This window comes from Passer domesticus, chromosome 1 (genome assembly GCF_036417665.1).
Source record: "Passer domesticus isolate bPasDom1 chromosome 1, bPasDom1.hap1, whole genome shotgun sequence".
Classification (NCBI taxonomy): Eukaryota; Metazoa; Chordata; class Aves; order Passeriformes; family Passeridae; genus Passer; species Passer domesticus.
Window position 1 is genome coordinate 156,620,598 of NC_087474.1, and position 18,928 is coordinate 156,639,525.

At 41.3% G+C, this 18,928-nt stretch overlaps 1 protein-coding gene across 3 annotated transcripts in view; it reads right to left on the reverse strand.

The window, feature by feature from the left end:
- COL22A1 (collagen type XXII alpha 1 chain) overlaps window positions 1–18,928 on the reverse strand; it is a 241,567-nt gene that overhangs the window by 196,662 nt on the left and 25,977 nt on the right. For all 3 annotated transcript variants that reach the window (XM_064398335.1, XM_064398343.1, XM_064398346.1), the window contains exons 2-3: window positions 17,295–17,459; window positions 12,604–13,170 (exon numbers count right to left, since the gene is read on the reverse strand). In XM_064398335.1, coding sequence (XP_064254405.1) covers window positions 12,604–13,170; window positions 17,295–17,391 — 664 coding nt within the window. In that variant the 5' untranslated portion in view covers window positions 17,392–17,459. The remainder of the gene's footprint in view (window positions 1–12,603; window positions 13,171–17,294; window positions 17,460–18,928) is intronic.

Sequence of the window (18,928 nt, forward strand, 5' to 3'; positions counted from 1 at the left end):
CCACTGGGATAAACTCCTAATTATAGATGATAAAAATCCTTGATTCTGAGCCAGTCATACATTAAAGAGATTCCTGTGTACCATCTTACACAGTGTGAAGCCACAGTGTCTTACAGCTTGTAAAGCTGTGAGCACGTAAATACTCAGCTGGTGATAAATAAATTATAAATATAATATTAGCCCAGGAAATTAATTCTTCAGGATATTATTAAGGTCACTACAAAGAACAATTTATCAGGCAGGTAAATTAGACAGGCATCTGCTTCTGTGCTTGCTAATAGAAATCAGAACAGTCAGTGTAAATGATGTTGAATTTTTGTAAGATTTACAGCGCTGTAAATGTTACACTTGTCCTTAAACAACTTTGTTAAAAATCAACATGCATGATTCACTATTCCAGCACAGAGCTCTGATAGCTTGGAGGAATAGTTAGCTGATACCTCCCTGAATAAACTAACACAGTAAATTTTCCAGTACATTTTGTTTTATTTTGTGAGTATTATACCCTCACAATTCAACTAAGACTCATATCCTATTCATTACAAGCAAGGATAATGATGATTTCCTTCTATTTTAATACTCTCCTGCCCATTTCACTAGAGCCATGAGCTCCAATAGAGACACAGGTGTAGAAGTGGGGTCATTTCTCTGGAGTGGGAGTGGTGATTGCAGGTTATCAATAATCTTGACTAGGAAAGGAACATTATGGCCAACATCTGCCCTCTTGCAAAACTCTTGGGGCTGGACACTGCCAAAATATTTAGGGAAATATGGTCTCAGGGACTGAAAAAAATGGATATCCAATTTCCTAGTCTAGACAACAAAGTGACCTTTCCAAAGTGCCTGATCAGTGTGCTGCACCAGAGAGCACTGAGCTGGGTTTCAGGAATCTGTGACTCAAAGACTGCTCTAGATCATTTCAGTCCCTGAGGGATTGTTAGTCCTGAGCACATCCCTTCTCCAACATGATCCTTCTTATATTTGTTATGTTTATATACGGGTCAAATTATTTGAGACAAGGTATGCTGTATTCCATCAGACAAGCCCTGCTCAACAATAACAAAAACATCTCTACATTTTCAATGTTGTGTTCAGTAGAAATCTAAAACATATCTCCATACCAGCCACTGTGAAAAAAATTAACTCCATCCCAGCCAAAACCAGCACTCTACTGCAGAGATGCCATTTACATGGACACTTCTGTAAAAGGCACTCAGAGTGAATTCAATGAAAGTTTTTATAAATCATAGAGTTATAGAATGGTTTGGTTTGGAAGGGACCTAAATGATCATTCAGTTCCAAACCTGCCATGGGCAGGGGCACCTTCTGCTACACCAAAGTTCTGGTCCATAGGAACTTTTTCCAGTGCCTCACCACTCTCAAAGTATTTCTTCTTACTATCTAATCTAGATTTTATCTCTTTCAGTTCAAAGCCATTTCTGTTTTTTTCTATCAGATAGTAATCTGATAAGAAAGATTGTTAAATTACCATAACCCATACTCAGAACTCCACTGGCTCAAAGTCAGCTTTTCAATGCCATTCATAACAGGATGAATTTATCACAGCAGTTCTTACACTGGGTTTGTTCATCAGGTCCTCCAAGGGAATTTTTAGCTTGTCTCTATGGAAAGACAACCAGGATGCACCAGCAACAAGGGTTTGGTTTACATTCGAGCTGGTCTGACCTGGCACCCTTCCCATTTCAGTTCCAGTAAAATACAGTCTGGTTTGGGGTCTGACTTTGTTACAGTGAGAACTGGAAAGATCATTAAGCATGAGTGGATTCACGCTTCAATTAACAACAACAACAACAAAGCTATTAGCAACAAAGGTATCTTTCAATAATAGCAATTAAAAAAGCTGTCTCTGTTACTCTTAATTATATTTCAGTCATTATTTGTTTTTTAAAGTATTATCTCCTTGCTGTAAATGAGTCAACAGACTGCAGCAGGTAATGTCACAACACAGTTAACTTCAAGGACAAATTTATCACAAGATTTAGGCAGAAGCTCACAATGAGGGAGAGGGAACCATTCTTCTCACAGGAATAGTCCCTCGGGGATTAAATAAATTTTCAAGTACAGTGTTTGACCCTGAACATATGTTAATACTTGGTAAAAGCTCTCTAAACTGGCATTTTCTCCTTCAACAGCACAAACCCTGCAGTATCAGGGAGCTGGGTGAGAATTGCAGCAAGTCCACCTCAGCTTGCAGCACTGGTCTGAATCTCCATCAGTAATATAAATTCCAGCAAACTGAATTTACTGGCATAAGGAAACAAATGTTATTGTATTCCCAGAATGTGGCAGGGAAAGGTTCAGCTCTTTTGCTGTTGGCTGTCAAACAAAGAATCCAATGAGAAAGGTATATAAGCTTTCTCAAAAGTGAATGAAAAGAAAGAGGCACTCAGAGGTTCAATCATGTCACCTGTCTCAAACAGTCACCCTCAAAGAGGATGAAACATTCTCTTGAGATGTCTGCTCCTTTCCACTGACTATCAAAAGAGCATGGACAATAACTTTCAGGCTACTGCAATTAGATGATATGAATCCTACTGAAGATACCTGAATATAGAGATACAAAATTGTTGAATTCTATGTATGGTTTTCAGTTCTGATCCAGCCTTCATCTTCAGCTCAGAAACACCCCTTGATCTAAGCCATTAGATTAATTTGCCACAAAGCTTTAGCACTAGTGCTAAATGCTGCACCCCCTCACCTGTGTTATATTACTATTTCAGCCTCTGACAGAGGTGTTGCATCTTCAGGGCCAAATGAGAGACACTTTTACAGTAAATGTAGAACTAATATGTAGATAGAACTAATATATGCTATCCATCTTGCTGTAAAACCCTGGAGGAACAAAGCACAGTGATTCCTATTGCAGTGTAACTAAATGAAGTCTCACCCATAGTTGGTAGATTGGCTTGATTTTGTGTGGTGTGCAGCAAAAATGTCCTGTATTTCATCCTCTCTAGAACTTTAACATGTTATAGCTTCATCTACCTCACTGTAAAAAAAAGACTGATACTTTAGGCTGAAAGGACACAGGTTTATTTTTCAGAGTTTATACATGTAGAAACAAACATATGTCTTATGCACATACCCAAACATATATGCATATATGTGCATTTTATATATAAATTCCTTCATTTCCTAGAGTACAGATGAAGTTATAGCCAAACTGACCAATCCATGAGGAAATTAATGCAGTTTAGAAATCTGATGTCCCATGACCCCGCTGTTCAACAGACAAGGACAGCAAGTGACAAAAATCACCTTATCCAACTGAGCTACCTCACTTGAAAGGTGCCTTCCTTCCTTCTGGCCAGGATCAGCAGCAGTAGTCACAATTCCCAAAATATACAGCACACCAAAAAGCATTTTATGCAGAACTTAGAACTATTCTTCACCATTTTTAAGTACAGGAATACAGCAGAGCTTGCAACAATTTCTTAATTGCATTTTAAAGAACTTAATTAGTACTTTATCAAAAAAGCAGTTCTCCAAGGTGTCAGAGCACTCCTACTGCTTTTGTTTTGCATCATAAACAAGCTTACTGATTTGAAAAGGAATTTGGTATTTGGGTATAACTTATAGGGAACTTGATGGGATTGAATCACTAACCCTACAATTTACTAACAAAAATAGCCCACCAGTTAAACCACACTGCAGCTCTACCACTGAGGAAGAAATGTTCTCAACAGACTGGTACATTAGAATTCAATTCTGCTTGTTGGTTTGGTTTATTTAAAGAAAAAAGTAATAAAAAAGAAGTTGAAATTCAGTGGCATTTATAAACTACCAGAGGAGAAAGGATGCACCACTTCATATTGCCAAGGGATAAGAAAGGAAATCACGCTATCACTTGGGTTTAAACTCTAACTAACTAATTAGTAACTAACTAATTAATAACTCTAACTCTAATTAATAACATTAATATCTGTTGCAGTGAGACCATGCAAGGTTTCAAGGTTTACAGATATCACAGATCTGTTTAACAGGATGCCCCATCCCTGGAAGTGTTCAAGGCCAGGTTGGATGGAGTTCTGAGCAACCTGGTCTAGTGGGAGGTGTCCTTGTCCATGACAAGGGGATTGGAATGAGGTAATCCCTTCCAACCCAGGCCATTCTATGATTTTATGATCTACTTACAGCTTCAAAATAAGCCATTAAAACCTAAGTGCGCAGCTTTGCTTTGATGACAGAAATAAATAACACAGGCTTCTAAAGACAGCTCAGCTGAACACAGAACTGGAAGCAATGGTTTCATCCCAGATCTTAAAATAGGTGATCCCACCCATTTTGTTCCAGGTGTTAATGTGACACCTCATCTAGCTCTGAACACAGTTTTGTCTTATAGTTCTGTTCTGCCTGTGAAACTGTTTCCAAAATCCGTTCCATTATCAGGTGATGCACTTGATTCAACACCTTGAAATTGTCTGGTTAATCTGTTTGAAGAGAAAGCTGAGGTTTTGTGCCAAACCTTTTCCCAGGTGACACAGGCAGCCCATTACCAGCACACACTTCATCCTTCTGTGAAATCCAGGACCTGCCATGGGACCTCCAGACTCCCTCATTAGGCTGAATCACAGGGTCTGCAGCTCTCATTGCAGTTACTCCTCACAAGACTTTGAGGCTGGAATTTATGGAGCCAGGAGCAAAAGAAAAAACCCACCAGCTCTGAGAGACCAAGCTCAACACTGCTATAGTGGGTTTACAGAAATATTCATTTTATAAGGGTCTGGGGGTATCAGGAAACCCACTGGGTTTTAGAAGTATAAAATCTTATGACTTTATTCTTTATTACATTGCATGCTCTGATACAGGTTCAACCTTTTCTATAATTTTCCATAAATTCTACCAGGCCCATCAGGAGAACTGGGAATAAATCTCCCTAGCACCACCAGACTTTTCCTATCCTAAAAAGAACTACATCCCCAAATCGAGGGAGAGCAGAGGAAATCTTTAACTTGCAGGTGCACCTAACCACAGCAGGCAATGGTCTATTCCATTTATAGATTGTGATGTGAGTTACCATTAGATTTTGATGTGAATAATCACATAAAGCACAAAAACTAACCACAGAGGAGGCTTAGAACACTAAGGCTTTAAGTAACCTGGTGTCCTTTCAGTGTGAGGTCAGTTTAGGGGTTGTAAATGAAGGAGGAAGAAAGGCCTGACTGTACAAATCTGCTGAAATTTAAAGTATTTAAGACTTGTGAAGGCCACATGCCAAGGGTTTTCTCCTCATTGCTTTGTTTTTCTTGGACAGAAAAGCCTGTAACTAAACCTAAAGCCTCAGAGGTTTTTAAGTGCCTTGCCCTAGTCTCCTGCTGAGCATCTGGCCATCTTGAGAGGTTATTCTTTCTGCTGAGCATTCCTCAGCAGTCCCTCAGGCAGAACACACCAAGAGAGACAGTGCTGGCCCAAGGATGAGTTTTCTCTTTTACCCCATCATTTGGGCTCCACTGGAGCAGACAGAAAGCCTCCTTCTGATTGCAGCTGCAGAATTATTGAGCTCCACAGCTGAATATTGAAAATGCTGAGCATCCACAGCTCCTGCAAAATCAATGTGGGCTGCAGGCAGGGTTGAAAACAAGATACTTCCAGCATATAAGAATATGTTCCAGCTTTTTGCCTGTTCCTATTTCTGTATTTCTCCTTCACTTCTATATTATTTAGAAATGGCTTCCACAGTCACCACATTCCACCCCCCTCCTTTTTTTTTCCTTCAAGCAGCACATTACTTTTTCATAGGGCTCGGAGACCCATGCTTTTTCTGATTGTCTCAATATTTCTTTCGAAATCTGGGACTTACTTTAACCCGAGTCTTTGTCTTTACAATTATTTTTACTGTACATCAAACATTGTTCAGAGAGCTTTCTTGTCTGAAATGCAAGAAAACCCATTACAATTTAGGGGAGATGTTATCATCCAGGCAGATTCTGTGATTTCAGACAAGATGTTGGCAGTCCAGAGATTCACTGTTTTACATAAAGCGATTGCCTGTGGTTTATGATGCTATTATTTGTCTGTAACTGCTGAAGATAGAAGCTAGAGATAAGAAAGGCAAGTGCAAAAGGTTTAATTGATCTCATTTCATTATATTCCTATCTTCAGAATCCCATATTAATATTCCAAGTGGTCTGTATGAAGTTGCAGGTATGGAACAGATTCCTTTTCTCACAAACTGCATCAAAGAAAAGAAGTAAAACCATTTTCTGTCACAGACTTATTTCTAAAACTCTGGATTTTGGATGACTTTTGGATTCATATCTTTTCTCCCTCAGCAAAAAGAAGAAATCAGACCACAGATGCTGAAATACCCTCATCACCTGAAGGCAATGTCTAAGACATTGCTTTTTCCAATGTACAAGGGAATGAAAATAAATCAATAAATCACTCTCTGAAACTCTAACAGAGCTAACATCCATTCTGGAGGAGAAAAGCTACCCAAGTGCACAGAAATATCAAAGTGCTGCCTGGAGGCACTGACAGACAGTCTGTGTCTAAGTGAAGGTGGTGGCAGCTTGCTCATCCCTCCTACCAACAACCCCCAGCCAGACACAGCCTGTCTGAGGAGGACAACTCTGCCATCCCTCCCTGAACCAGCAGCAGCTGAGGCAGCAGTAAAACAGCAACAATTATGTGTACTGGAAAGCCTGTCTAAGGAAAATGGGACAGGATCCGGAAGAGATCCATCTGCAGTGGGATATTTTTGTTAAGCAAGATGTTTATTCAAGGCAAATTATGCTGAAGCCTAGAAGTAGAGTTTGAATGGGAAAAACCCACTGAGAAATCTACTCTGCATAAACCAGATCACAGGCTCAGGTCTGCATTGGGAGCACATAAAGGATTTTTCTGTTTTCTGAAGACCTTAATTAAAGTTCATCAAGACGATATGAGCTAGCACTGCACCAAAGGACTCAATCCAGGTCTTCTGCTCCTAGTTAGCTGCTCTCACCTTGTGCCACTTCCTCCCCTGGGACAGCATGGTGAAATAAATCTGAGTAAAAACTAATCTGGGAAAGGAAACAAAACATTCATTGGCTTCATGCTATAGTTCATGGTGGGGCCACATAGATGCATCTGCTGGCAGATGGGAGAGGGAAGTTAGGAAGAATAAGATTTTCTTTTTTAGAAGTGGGGCTGGTCAAAAAACAGCACTGTTGCAAATCTCAGAATAAACCTATTCATTTCAGAGTACCAAGCAAAATAAGAATTTATTTTGAATCATGGAATTGTTTAGGCTGGAAAAAAACCCTTAAGAACATTGAGTCCAACCATTAACCCAGCACTGCCAGGTCTACCACTAAACCATATCCTCAAGTGTTACATCTGAATGTCTTTTAAATACCTCCAGGGATTGTGACTCCACCACTTCCCTGGAGAGTTGCTTCCACTGCTTGACAATCCTTTCGGTGAAAAATTTTTCTTAATATCCAGTCTAAGCCTTCCCTAGTGAAACTTGAGGCTGTTTCCTCTTATCCTATTGCTTGTTACCTGGGAGAAGAGACAAATTCCCACCTGGCTATTATGTCCTGGAATGGCTGCCTAGAACAGAGGCTAGACAGAGTTAGAAAATAAAGTAGGTATTTATTAAAGGCCCTCAATAGATAGAGTTTGGGCAGTGCAAAACCCTCACAGAGGCTACACCCAAGATGGGCAATGGTCACGAGTTTTTCAGACAGATATAAGTTTGGTCCATTAGCATATCAGGGGTAATTGTCTCATTACAGCTTCAGGTAATGAAGTCATATTCCCCCAGTTTGCTTCCCCCCATTCACTTTTGTTTGTGCTTTTTGGGGTCTGAGGCTGAGGCTGTCCTTGGCTGTCAGGCCTGGAAGGATTGTTTTGTCTGACTAAAATGTGAAGAAAGCCTACTAACAATCTATATGGAGTTCAGTTATACACTAATGCAGTACAGGACCTGAAAAATATAAAAGCTAGAAACTTAAGGCATCATCCTTTCAGGGAATTGTAGAGAACAATAATTCCAACTCAGCTGCTTTCCTCCAGGCTAAACTTGCAGTTCCCTCAGCCACTACTCCAAGGACTCATGATAAAGACCCTGAACCAGCTTTGATGCTCTTCTTTGGACATGCAATATTTAAATAATGTGGAGATTACACAGTGCCAGAACAGAGCTGTAGTTATGATCTGGGAGAACAATCACTTCTGCATGATCTGTGGAGAAAGTGCGGGACAACCAGCAGCCACAGCTCATCCACAGAGTTCAAAGCTGTCTGCCAGACACCAGCTCTGGAACCATTTCTCTCTAAGCTGGTGATGACTAGACCAAGTGGAAAATTAAATCTGAGAGTTTCAGACATTTGATTTGAAAATAAAAAGTTCCATAAATGAAAAAGAATATCTGAATATCTGTGCTGTGCTTCCTGGAGCCAAAAGATACCAGACAGTCCCTCAACTAAATGGTAGAAGATCACCACTAAACACACATTTTGTCTCCTCACATCCATGAAAAGCCTTTTTTTTTTTCTTTAGTTTCAAGTAAAGGATAAATCAGTTGGAAATTCTGTCACAGACCTTTCATGTCTTCACAGGAAACTGCAATTAGCCAGCAAATGTGGTGATGAAAGGATGAGTGATCCTGTCATGTACCATGAGTGATTGCTGGAAGATGGAGATGTTACAGACCTTGTGAAAGGCACCACGACAGCTGTGGGAGTGCAGCATCAAGAAGCAGCAGGACACATCAGAGGTGACATCAGCTAGGTCACTGCCCAGCTGCAGCTTTTTAAAAAGCAGCAGCTGTCTGCTGAGCTTTTTACGACTTCCAAAGCCATCTGAAAGCCACTAGATTTTCAAGTGATGGTCAAATTCTTAGTACCTGCACTTAATCTGGACATTTACTTAAGCAGCAAAAAAAAAGTGCAATATACCCTTAGGTGTTGATATGTTCCAGTATCTCAGTATTTTTATGAGATTTGACTGCACTGATAAGTCTGTTAAGAAGTGTCAATCAAGAAATGGCAATTCAGATGCCTACCCTTTGTCATGGTCTCTGTGCATGAGGTATTTTTAACACTAAAGGCCAAAAAGTAACAGCTTGCTGTTCTTCTGTGAATATATCATGAATCTGGGCAAAGACAACCTCAAAAATAGACATTTCTGAAGCTTTCAGACTATCCTTTTGATGGATGTTCAAGGTGTTGCTTTGAAGGCTGGAAGCCCTTCATCATCAGTAACAGAATAGGGGTAGCATATGTCTTATATTTTATGCACTTCATACACTACCCAAAGTCAACAAAGACATGTAAAAATAGAAGTATAAATGTTGTGGATCATCTGGACATGTGACTGCTTTTGATACCTTATCACAGACCTCACTAAATCAACAGAAATCAATGACAAACCACTGGTACCAACTCATTATTGAAACAATTCTGCCTCATCTCCTTCTGTTTGCAAAGTATCTGAGATTCATGTGATGACTGTCCTTTGGTCTAGTATATTTTTAAATATTCCATAACTGCCTGTTGTTATCCCTACAAGATATAAGCAGGAACTGTATTTAGGAAACATGCAGCATCTTTGGAATTTTTAGCAGAACGTATCTCTCCTGCTTTCCTGTGAAAGCATCACCCATTCTTGCCAGCCAAATATAGCCCAGAATGTAATGGAGATGTGTGGCAAAAATATCTCCCCCTGCCACAATGTCCCACTGAGCAGACATGGGTTTTTTTGATTATGCTATGCTTACTACCACAAGATCAAATGGGAGCTAAAATGCTCTTAATGCCCTCAATGACATCTTCTTAGCAATAAATTCAGTCAAATATAGCAAGATGGAATGACAGAGTCTAGGCCAGATGTCCAGGGAGACCTGAGACAAGCAATTCTGAACAGCTGCTGGCATGAAATCCAGCATTTGCAACACTTCACAACCCTTTACATTTCAGTAGCAGTACCAGGGCTGGAGGACTCATCAGAGGTCAGTACAAAAAAAAAACTTCCTCCTATTTCCGCCCTTTGATTCATGTGTCTCCCTGGAGCTTACACAGGATTATGTCTATTAAAACCAGAGCCTGGCTGTGGCAATATATGCTTTTGTCTCAGAATGTGCACAAAATAAACAGCAGCTTGGCATGAGCCCTGGTCACGTTTTCCACCCACCCTGTGGTTTGCATGCTCATGTCTTATACAGAGCTGTCATTAAAACCACTGAAAGTTGACTGCACCAGCTGCTAAAAGTTTGATCTTCTAAACATGTAGAAGGCCCAGCCATCATAGTGATGAAACTCCTTTCCTGTTCCTACTGCATGAACATGGAATTTAAAAGCGGTACATGCACAAGAAATCACTTGCTCCTGTTCTCCATTCTCTCACCCCCCAAAGCATTTCTACCTCACACATGCAGGTAACAAAAAAAATTAACTGATGTCTAACAGAATATGAGGTGCTCTCATTACCTCATGCTCTGTTTCAGCAATATTCTCATGTTTTTTTAGACCTGATCTATACATTATCCCTCTTGAAAGCTTTCTGCATGCAAAGCAATACATTAAATAAGTATGATAACTCTGATTCTGCTAAAGAGCACCTTCACTGTTTTAAATGAAGGAAGAAAAAATTCAGGGAAGACTCTGGGATTGTGTATTTAAGGGTAAAATGTTACTATGCAGTAGAAATTGCAGTCAGAGGTGAGAAGTGGGATTATGGGAGAGGAGTAGTTCCAGTACAGAAGGAGGCTCAGGAGCTGCTCCAGGTGCCAGAGCAGATTCCCCTGAAGCGCCTGCACAGCCCATGGAGAGGCAGCTGTGTCCCTGCAGCCCAGGGGGGTCCATGGGGGAGCAGAGATCCCCCTGCAGCCCCTGCAGGACCCCAACCAGAGCAGGTGGATGCCTGAAGGAGGTTGTGACCCAGCCCATGCTGGAGAAAACTCCTGGCAGGACCTATGGACACATGGATGGAGGAGCTGATGCCAGAGCAGGGGAAGAGTGTGAGGAGTTCTCCCCTCCTAGGAGGATGGAGCAGCAGAGATGTGTGCTGAACTGAGCCCCCATTTCTCACTGAGCTCATCAGTGCAGGTAGAAGATAACACCTTGGAGAGTGACTGTCATCCAGGGTGAAGGATGCTCCCAGTGATCCTTTGCAACCAAAGGAGAAGTGTTATGCTGGCCCATGTGGACACAGGATGGGCTCAGAAAGCCACAGACAGAAGGTATTATACTCTGGCAGGCAGGTTAAATATTTTTTTGAGCAGGCAACAAATGATGTCCCCAGGTACAAAATAGAGTAACAGTAAATTCTGTTACTTTCCACTTGCTTTGGAAAGGGAAAGTAACAGAACGGCGAAGGAAAATCACATTTTTGGTGTTCAGCAGCTGCAACAGGAAGTTGTTTGAGTTGTTCAAGTGTGCCACTTGGAAGGGTTTACCATTTTCTACTAGAGCCCAGTTGTGTGTATGATTACATAAGATTTTTACAGAAAAAAAAAAACAAGCTCCTTCAGTCTGCATAGCTTACAATTATTATTCCCCATGACTTCCATTTGTTTGGGATTACACCCTCCATTACCCATTTATGTTTAGGCTGTAAAAGCAGAACATCTTGATATTGCTGGGTAATGTCAACTAAACTCTGCCTGCTTGCACTTGTCACTCTCTAAGGACCCTACATAAGCCCAGAGCTTTTTTTCTTACAAAGGGAGGTCACAGAAAGCAATAACAGATCATCACAACATCAGCTACGAGGCCTGTTCACAGCAATCAAACACACAATGCAAAAAGCAGCAAAACCAGGCAGCTTTCATGTAGCCACTAAGAACAAGAGAGTGATTTATCAGTGGTGGAAGAGCAGGGTGTGTGATTGCTGTTCCTATTAAAGTGCTGGGAGATAGCAGCCACAATGCTATTCCCATCCTCTTCATCAAGAAACTGGAAAATCAGGGTCATTTATGCAGTGCAAATCCCCCCCACTTTTCTCCATTAAACATTCAAATATCACCAATGCTTGTGCTGTTGGCAGCCAGAGCACTCGAGAACACCAGTTGTCAATAGAGCTGAGATGGTGAAAGGCAGAAAAGCACAAACATGCCTTTGCTTCCTTAAGGATCATCCCCAGCAGCACCCAGAGCATTCTCTTCACAATACAGTGCTAGAAAATAAGGGGGGAAAGGGTCCTACACAAAGGAAACCAAAACCTGGATATAAATAAGCTGTCACCATTCATATTCAGTAGTCCAAATTATTAAAAAGTAATTGAACTATATAAGAACCAAAAGGGAATTCATAGTTTACTGTGGAAGCTGACCTATAATTAATACTAACTTGCCAGAAAACCTCATCACATCTGCTGTAGTAAAATCATAGAATCACAACATCAGAGAATACATTGGGTTGGTAGGGACCTTAAAGATCACCTAATTCCAAATCCTTGCCATAAGCACTACTCCACTAGATCAGGCTGCTCAAAGCTGCACCCAGCCTGGCCTTGAACAGTGATCTCTTACAGAGTGGAACTGAGTAGAAGACATGAAAATAAAGAAGTATAAGCATGAAAGAAAACAATCACAGCTTTTCATATCTATGCTAACTGAACCTGTTCTAGTTCTGCAGAAAGGAAAGCTCTACTTACTCTCACAGAGGCGCCTCCTCAGCTTCCCCCGAATTTTATCGATGGCGTTGTAATCAGAGACATGAAACACGTGAGCAGACTTGGGCTCTGAAGCAATCTCATCAAGTTCCTCTTTTAAGGCTTCTCCAACACCCACAGCAAAAATCCTAATCCCAGCCTGATGGGCTGCAGTGGCTGGATCCAAGACAAAATCCTGGCTCCTTCCATCAGTCAGAAGGATAGCCACTTTTTTAACAGTTCGATCACTAAGTCTCCCACCAGCTTCTTTGGAAAAACTGTAGGTGGTGATGTACCTGAGAGCATCTCCAGTGTTCGTGTTACCCCCATAATACTGGATCTGTCGTGCAGCCTCTTTGATCTCCTCACGGGTTTTGTACTTTCCCAGGTCAAACTCTGTGGTCGGACGATCGCTGTATCGCACCACCCCGACACGGGTTTTGTCTGGGCCAATCTCAAAGGTTTCCACCAAATTAGACACCCACTGACGAACTTTCTCAAAATCTTCTTTTCCGACGCTGGAGGAGGCGTCCAAGAGGAAGACAAGGTCGTAGTGAACACTCTTGCAACCTGCAAGAGAGGCAGGACACATTGCTAAGGGGAGATGAACGCAGAGGACCAGACATACCAAATCTTCCCTCGACACAGCTCCCTAGTGAGCAATTTGGAGGAGGCAGCAAACCTTCTCCTTATCCTGCATAGGAAGAGCAGATTCCCAGCCCTTCTTCCTTGTGATTCACCTCATCAGTTTCAGAACATCTACAGAGCAGCACAGACTTCACTTTGAAATGCAAACCCTTTCCCTTCCTCTGCTTCTAACTACTTCTGCTCAATCCTTCAGCTACACCCCCTGCATGAAGATATTTTTCTCTGACTTCATTGCAGTGCCTTTGCTCAGGCAGTGCTCTGAAATGACCTGGACAGATCAAAAGCCCTGTTCTGACCTTGCCTATGCCAATCCTGACCCTGAGTAATGAAGCTTTCATGTCCCCTCTTGCATTAATGTTATGATTCATTTATGCTTAGCCAGAAGCAGTTCTTTTTCCCAGCATGATATGTTGAGGTAACAGGTCTATAACAAGATTATTTCAAATTTGAGGCTTTCTGCCACTGCCTGTTGACCAAAGGATGACTTACTGGATTTTGGAATGTGTTCCACAACAACAAAGGGCAGCTGCCTTGTGAGGGAAAAGTTCACTTACCCCCACAACCATCCCTTTGCCTCCAACCATGATATTTGCAATGTGAGGCCTGTATAATCCAAAACAAAAAACTATTTAAATTGCAACTTGCTTGCCTTATCCACACTGGTTGCATATTTGTCAGACACTCACAAGAAAAAAAAAAAAAAAAAAAAAAAAAAAAAAAAAATTAGATCTCTCAGAAGATGTTTTTTAGCTGTTTCTGGGTACATGCAAGTCAGGAAGCAGCAGGTCCATATAAGTGTCACTGATGCCCAAGAGGTATCAATATAATGCTCCAACTGGTCAAAATGTATATAAATGTGCTTATATTTATTTAAACCACTATTATAGACCACAGAGTTTTAAGACTGAAAGCTTCTCTACAAAGCCAGTTTGGTCACAGCTGCCAACCCATTGCTTCTCCAGAAGTTCTTGTCTCACATTGTCTCAAAAAGTACAACTGCATGGTGGACCAGTGGTAAAATTACATATTTCCTACTGAATTCCAACATTTGAACCTACAGGAAAGTCACAAAATCTTCTCTCACACTCAAGATTTTGACACAAATTAGCTCTGGCTCTTTTGCTCATCCCCTGCCCAGAATGAAAGAATTCCACAGCAGCCCATGGCTCTGGAGAGAGTGGATACTCACCTACACAGAGAGGATTTGCCTTCAGAAAAGAGTAGAAGCATTATAAAAGAGTAGGTCAGTGCTCAAGGCATTGCATGATAACCATGAGAGTGACTGGAGGTACACCTGGGGTGTGGCAGGTGATGAGAAAGGAGCATCACCTGCTGCTGCATTGACTTCTGTAGCAAAGCACATCCCAGTACATCCCAGCTGGGCCTGTGGGAACAACCTCTGCACACAGGACTGGGATGACATTAGGACCAGAGCATCCACAGGGGATCCCTTTGGAAACAATCTGTTGTTGTGGTTTAACCCCAGCTGGAAACTAAGCACCACATAGCCCCTCACTACTGCTCTCAGCAGATCTGAGGGGAAGATAATTGGAAAGGTGAAAGGAGGAAAACTCATGGATTGAGAGAAGAAAGTTTAATAATTAAAATAAAATAAAATAAAATAAAATAAAATATTAAGTTGTAATTATGAGCAAAATAACAAAGAGATATAAATAAAAGCCAAGAAAGAGGAGTGATACAAATGAAAACAGTAGTTCACCACTGACTGAGTCACAGTCCCCAGGCAGGAGTCTCCAGCTGTGTCCCCCCCACAGCTTTATTTCTGAGCATGATATGGTTTGGGATATCCCTTTGGTCAGTTGGGGGCAGTTGTCCCATCTTTTCCCCCTCCCAATTTCTTGTGCTCCCCAGCCTCCTGGCTGGTGGGAGGAGGAATAAAAAGGCCTTGGCTCAGTGTGAGCTCTGCTCAGCAGTAACAAAAACATCCCTGTGTCATCAGCACTGTTTCCAGCACAAATCAAAAGCACAGCCCCAGAGCAGCTACTGTGAGGAAAATTAACTGTATCCCAGCCAAAACCTGCATGTGGGACTGTGTTCTGTGGTGGCATTTTGTGAGTGAGGGAGTGCTTGTCCACTAACTCCAGAGCAAGAAAAGTCTGGGAAAACTCTCTCGAAGGCAATCTGAGAGTGGAGATGATGGTTTATACCATTTTATGTTTTGGTATGCAAGTTGCAGCTGTGTATATCAGCTGGGCCCTCAGTTGTGGTTCTGCTTGATTTTGGGAGAATATAAAAGGTAAAAATATTAACAGTAAAAGGTAAGAAAGAAGCTTACACTTCCCTACCTTGCCTCCTTCCTAAATTCATTATTATATTAATCTATTCTGGCTGAAAGAATGTTAATTAGGTGAGACTAACTAGAGAACAACACCCACAAGACCTTCCTGTTACTTATTTTAATGACTCTCAGCAGGTGAGACAACAGCAATCTCAAAACAAACAGAACAGACAGAATGAATCCTCTCTGTGTTCAAGGGCAATGAGCCTTTAAACAAGGGGGAGTTAAGGTTTAAAAAGTGATGCCTATTCAAGGCAGTATTGCAGGGAGGAAAAACATGGTCTTTCAGGATCATTATTTTTTTGGCATTGGTAATTCTTTGCTTACAGACCTGGTGTCAGTGAGATGAAATGCTGCAGAAATGCTTTTAGTAAATATTAATCTGCATTTTCAGCACTCTAATGTCTACTGCTGGACAAAATTTATTGTTTTCCAAGAATGCCATAACAGTACTTTTTACTTGCAGAAACAATTCTGTTCATGTTAAGGGAATATGGGAGATAACTCATAGAGAGCAAAATTTCAGTTTTGTAATTGCAGAAATGCTCTCTGGGAGCATGATTCAAGGAGTTGTGCTCATCTACTCAGACACTGAACCAACTGTTTTGCAATATTTCCTTTAAAAATAGTTCACAAACAAGCCATAAGCCCAAAATTATTTAAAGTAAGCACAGAATGAACGTATAAATGGCTTCACTATATTCTGCCTGTGACAGGTCCAGAAGCAGGAAAAAAAAAAAAGAGTGAGATTTCACTTTGTTTGTTACTAAGTATTTATTTCTGGTAAATTTCACCCAAAAAAAGCCATAAAAAGATCACATAAGAAAGCTGTAAAGAAGCTATTCCTTAAACTGGAAAAGGTCTTTGTTAGACCTTTCCTTTCTTATAAATTACCGAAGCCTACAGAATAGCATCTTTCCTAGAAAAAGAGACAGAAAATTGCCATCTCAAAATGCCTTTGGACTCTTATGAAAAAATTGTGTGGGTCTACAACCATTTTTCATTTGAGGTGTGGCATCACTGATGTCAGATAACTCTTCTTGCTGCCACACAAAAACCAACGTGTCCTTGACAAGGATTCCTGTAAGAACAGTCCCTCAGCTACACCATCCTCTAATGCACTCAGTGGCATTTGGGGGAGAGTGTTCATGAGCTCAGGCCAAAAGCTGTGCCAGAGACCATGCTAATAACCAGACAGGAGAGAAATGTAGAATTCTAGAGTCATTTAGGTTGGAAAAGACCTTTAAGATCATGAAGTTCAACCATTAGCTCAACGTTGTTAAGTCCATTACTAAACCATGTCCCTAAGCACCACATCAATGTGTCCTTCAAATGTCTGGAATCAAGGGAGGGTATGAACAGTGCTCTGGCCCTGTTTGGCTCACAGGAAAGTCCCAGCCAGGCAGAAGATTCACCAGGTCTCATCTGACACCCACAGGACACGATGGAAGAAGTGATCTCCATGCCAGTGTGGGGTGGATGGAGCACGTCCAGAGCAAACTGTGGTGAGCTGCCCCTCTTGCTTTGGGTGGCTGAGCTAAACTTTCTAAGCCTGCAGCAGAACCAGAGACCCCAGGTAAATCACAGCCTTGACCCCTGAGCTTTCTCCATCCCTAAGGTCTGTTTTATGTATTTCCAGCAGTAAATGTCTTGGGTTGTTTATAGATTTCCTCCTAGAACTGATGGCTTCCCAGCCATGGGAGAGCCCAGCAGCTCCGGGGCATGTGGCAGAGAAGGGAATGCGTACCTGCTCTTTGTGCCTCGGCTCTGTCCCCGCTGAGCACCAACGTGAGAAGAACCAAGAGATGGGGCACACGGCATCTTCCCACCGTGGGCGTATCCATATCTCCTTTCTCACATCAGCTCGTCTTTTCTCCGGGGTGCGAAGCTTGCTCGAAATCCAACCCGCAGCCTGGAAAGGGAAATAAAGAGCGAGTGTTAACTCACAGCAGCACAAACGGCAGTAATGATGCAAGTCATGAGAGCAAAGTTTTGGAGAGTCGCCTCTTCTGCCTGTCATTTTACTTGACTAGACATAAACTGCTCAGACAAAGAGGCAGGAGTTCACCTACTTTTCAAAAGCTATACTCGTTCACTGGCTCTATTCACTGTGAAGCAGCTGAATGGAAACAGGAGAGAGATTACCAGATTATTATACTTTAATTGAGCCCACTGCCAACTACACAATCAGCGCACTGGAGTGGAAACCATTCCTGACCTGGCCCTCCCACGCATTCATCATTAGGAGATACACAACACAGAGCCCAGATACAAACCACTACAAATCACACACACAACCCGTTGCCACTTCACCCATCACTGCTTTCAGTTCTGGAGCCCCAAAAATGCCAAATGCTAAAAATACTCCACTGTTTTCATGTATGTATTTGTTGCCATCAGTCCTTCTCTGTAGGAGTGAACTCAGCAGTTTCAAAACACGTCTTTCCACTATTTAGCTTAAAGATGTACAAAAGCTCTGGGTTATCTTCAATATAAGGTCTTTGGTTTGGGTTGACTTTGAGTGGAGTCACTGAAGTCAGAAGGTATTGTAAGAAGCCAGGCAAAGTGGCTGGGCTGTTAAAAGTTAAGCTGTGTTTTCTAACACTAGATTGACACTTTAAAAAAAAATCTTCTCTTGCTCTGTTTTATTATTTTTCTATTATATCATAAAGTCACTGCAGTTTGATCTACTGTTTGCAAACCCAGAAGGTAGAAACCAGCTTCCATTCTGCAGCTCTCACTGCCTGAGGCATTATTTTTAAAAACTTCTTCACATCTCCTGATTCTTTCTTATCCTCTTTAAGGATTCTAATGATTTCTTTGTCCATTTTCTTGGGGAAGTTCTTCCTTCTCAGTCTTTTAACATGCATGTCTGCATCTCACTGTTGATAGCTGGGTAGAAGTCATGAAGGGGACACTGTCTGATGTAGTTCATTGCTGCAGAGTCAATTATGCCTTCTAGGGTATTTCTTTTCAAAGCAATAAGGTTCTGTGGGAATCACAGACAGGAAGAATGGTGGCGTCAGCATTTGTTCAAAACCCGTTTTGATCAGTCAGATGTTGGGCCTATCTCTACCATGTATCTCAGCATGTCGTGCTGGTTTAGGAAATTAAAAAGGGAAAAAACTTTATGAAGTTGTCAAGATGTCGCTATAAATCCTTATCCCCACAAAAAGTACAGGCTCTTTTCAAAAGATAAAAACCAGGTTATTTTCAGAAGTCTGTAACATATGCAGACAAGGAGAAAAGCAATACATATAATAAACTCTTCACTGTAAATAAAATTTGGAAGTATCTGCCAGTAGTGGAACATAAATACAAGAAAGATTTTTTAAAAATCATATTTATTCATGTACCAACCCTAAATACAGAGGACACAAT